The sequence below is a fragment of the Corylus avellana genome, chromosome ca2, assembly GCF_901000735.1.
Source record: "Corylus avellana chromosome ca2, CavTom2PMs-1.0".
NCBI classification, from domain to species: Eukaryota; Viridiplantae; Streptophyta; class Magnoliopsida; order Fagales; family Betulaceae; genus Corylus; species Corylus avellana.
The window spans coordinates 13,061,916-13,065,360 of NC_081542.1; the positions used below are offsets into that span (position 1 = coordinate 13,061,916).

Genomic DNA, 3,445 nt, shown 5'->3' on the forward strand with positions numbered 1-3,445 from the left:
TAGAGATTGCAATGTATCATAGGTCCACTGATAGTAAATCTTGAATGTAACACTGACAAAGAGACCATCAACGCATCTTTGTACAACAAAATAATAATAAAAAGTTGAGCCTTACTTTTGATAATTTGGACCAAGGATTGGAGGTGCAAATGAAAATGCATGTCGCTTGAGAAGCTCCATATATATTCTATATGCTCCAGGCTGGTTTTGCCGATTCGGAATGACCCTGTCACAGACAATGAAAAGCAGCGGATGTCAATTCAATCAGTGGAAGAGTGCACATAGCCAAATGAGAGAACTTCAGCAAACTCCTTTACACAAAGTCACAAAGACACCCAAAAAAAAGAAGAAGAAAAAACTAAATTGACAATGATAAGAACGACAATCACATATAAACTATACAAAGGTTTTTTTTTTAAAAAAAAAAAAAAAAATTCCTTCAAAACTCAAACACCTTAAAAAAAAAAAAAATCACTACCAAAAATTCCTAGTAATTTCACCAGCCCATACAGTTGAAGCATATGAAGCCCAATAAATCATTAGTTGATGTACGCAAATACATGCAATTCATAGAGGAAAATATGAACGCCAAACCAAACATAAATACATTCTTAAGAAGAAGAAAAAAAAATAAAAGCAAAAAAGTTGAAAAAAGAGGACCTGATGGAGAGGAGGGAGAGGACGAGCATCGGAGGGGCAATCTTGAGGGCCAAGGCCTTCTCGAGGAACTTCCACGCGATGGGCACGTGATTGCCGAAGCAGATGTGCGAGACCATGAGATGGGCCAGCTCCACCGAGGGCAGGCCCACCCCGGCGGCGCTGAGGCTGGCGCTTAGCTGCACCGCCCAGAGCAGCGCGTCGCTCTTCTTGTCCTGCGCCGTCTTGGTCAGCTCCAGCACCCCTTCCCAAAGCTCACTTGCCTCCACAGACACCCCCATCACTACCCGATCCTTCTTCTTCTAATCACAAAAGTCAGATCCTCTACAAAGCTTCATTGAGACCCGAGAGGCGCGTATCTAGGACAACTCATATTTATGCGTGAAAGCTGCTTGGGTTGACTGTAAATAGTAAAGTAAGACTTGTCCTTAGAAACAAGAAGGGAAAGGAAACCAACATAAACATTTGTAGTACTTTGTTTGCTGTTTGTTTTTGGTGAAAATGGCCCAAGAAATAGAAGCCGTAGACAATTTTGACACTAATTGTCTGCGGGGTATTAATCTCTCATCGGATGGCACAATATGGTGGGCTTGTACCACTAAACACGATCTTCTTTAGATCGGACAATATTTAGTTAATGATTAAAATTTTTTTAAAAAGATTTTAAGGCCATAAATAAGACATTTGTTTCATTAATAAAAATAATAATAAAATATTATATATATTCATTTGTACTATTCATTTTAAATTATATATGCTTATAGGAACAAATATTTAATTATTATTTTTTGATTAAAGATGTGAGATATATTTTTATACATCTTTTTAATTTATAATGAAAAATGATATATTTAAATTTTAAAATTAAATTATAATGAAGAATCTTACGCATAGGATTATAAGCTAGTTAAATTTAATAGCACAATCACATTATCACGGCAACATGTCACATGACCACATTCACAACTTAGCTGCCTTGTTCTTAATTAAACATCCCCATCAGGCCTTACACCAGAAGGATCTCTCTTAAATCAATAATACCCTTCCCCCAATGATTGCCCCCATATTTGCTTGGTCGAGGGAAACTTCTCTTTTTGGAACACTCAGCCACTCAGGAAACGTTAAAAAAAAAAAAAAAACAAACAAACAAAAAAATAAAAAACATACTCAAATTCTATTATGTCACTTCTCTTCATTTTTCTCAGCACCCAAACAATCAAACAAAGGAGAACTCAAGCAGAAAGAAAACAGTAACCCAAAACCAATAGTCATATCAACATACATCTTCCTCAATTATCCTCAAAACCAAACAGATAAGTGTCAGATTGAGGATATTTGCAAAATATCCCTATTTGAGGGTCACCATTTTTTGGTGGGGGGGGACTTCAGATTTAATAAAAAAAAGAAAAGAAAAAGGAACTATGGAAAATAATAGAACAAATATACTCTGCATATGCATTTTTGACATCCTAACAGCATTCCCTATGAATGTGCAAAAACTCCTAATCTACCTTCAACACCAATCTATTTCTAAGATCAGGTTATTTTTTAATTTTTTTTTGGTAAAGAATAGAGCAATTTCTATAGATTGAAAAACTATATTAAACACAACGCTCTACAAATATAATATCTGAAATACAGTGAAGAACTTTTTCAATAAGACCTTGTTCCACGGTGAGAGAAAGCGCTTTTTTCGTAAGACAATGGGCGACATCATTGAGATGTCGTCTAACATGATTAACTTTCTATCTTTGTAGACTACTTAACACCCCTCAAACTTCCTCAATAATATGTCCATAGCAACTCCAACTCCTTCCATCTTTTCTAAGTGTGTGCACCACTTGAAGATCAAGTTATGTTAAAACTATATTCCCTCTCAAACATCAATAAAAGGTAAATAAAAAATTGTAACCTTACGATGCTCCTTGAAGATTAATAGATCTAAATAGAGACTTTAGGTTTCAACATCTCATACCGAAAGGTGCTGCTTTGGAAATAGTCGTTGCATTAGGATGTGACGGCAAATGTTTGAGCCGATGCAGGAATGTCATTAAGGAAATTATCAAAACTCTCCTAAACACGTAACTAGAACAGCAATGTGATATTGTGGAATTAATAAAAGTCATGCTTCATTAATAAAGTTGTTCAAATGTCTTAATTCCTTCCTTGGATCAACATCTCATACCGAAAGGTGATGCTTTGAAAATAGTTGTTGTATTAGGACGTGATAGCAAATGTTTGAGTCGATGCAGGAATGTCATTAAGGAAATTATCAAAACTCTCCTAAACACGCAACTAGAACGGCAATGTGACATCGTGGAATTAATAAAAGTCATGCTTCATTAATATATGTCGGCACAATGACTTCTCCCTGTGAAAATATTATATTTTACACAATCAAAACCCATAAGATTAATCTCCAAAACCACAAAAACATTATTAAATATGAAACTTCAAAAGAATTCAATCTTTAGTCATTTTTGTGAAGATTTTCTTTCAAAAATTCGAACAAATCATACCCACGCACGTAGAAATTTGAAACCCAAAAACAAAAATCTCATAACAGAAAAATAAAATAGTCATGAGTACGTCCTCCAAACACAGAAACGTTCAATCAATCAAGAAACAACCAACATATTTGTGCCAAACAACATGTCACATAACCTGGCTTTAAATAGATAGCTATGTTTTTTTGTGCTATTCACTGTTGTTCTTGTTGTGCTTAGGTTATGTATGTACACCCCAAGGGGTTGGCTCAAGTGGTGAAAGTTTTGGTCTTAAGATATTG

General features: G+C 35.2%; 1 protein-coding gene across 1 annotated transcript; it reads right to left on the reverse strand.

The window, feature by feature from the left end:
- Positions 1 to 111: 111 nt before the first annotated feature.
- Positions 112 to 1,119, reverse strand: LOC132169079 (mediator of RNA polymerase II transcription subunit 33B-like). The gene is made up of 2 exons (XM_059580167.1): positions 661 to 1,119; positions 112 to 226 (listed from the first exon to the last, which is right to left on the reverse strand). The coding sequence occupies exons 1-2, from the start codon at positions 936 to 938 to the stop codon at positions 112 to 114; spliced, it is 393 nt and encodes a 130-aa protein (XP_059436150.1). The 5' UTR covers positions 939 to 1,119.
- Positions 1,120 to 3,445: the final 2,326 nt, after the last annotated feature.

Coding starts and splice junctions, on each gene's coding strand:
- LOC132169079 (XM_059580167.1), bottom strand. CDS start 938: ATGGGGGTGTCTGTGGAGGCAAGTGAGCTTTGGGAAGGGGTGCTGGAG. Junction 227..660: donor CTCTCCCTCCTCTCCATCAG/GTCCTCTTTTTT, acceptor TGTCTGTGACAG/GGTCATTCCGAATCGGCAAA.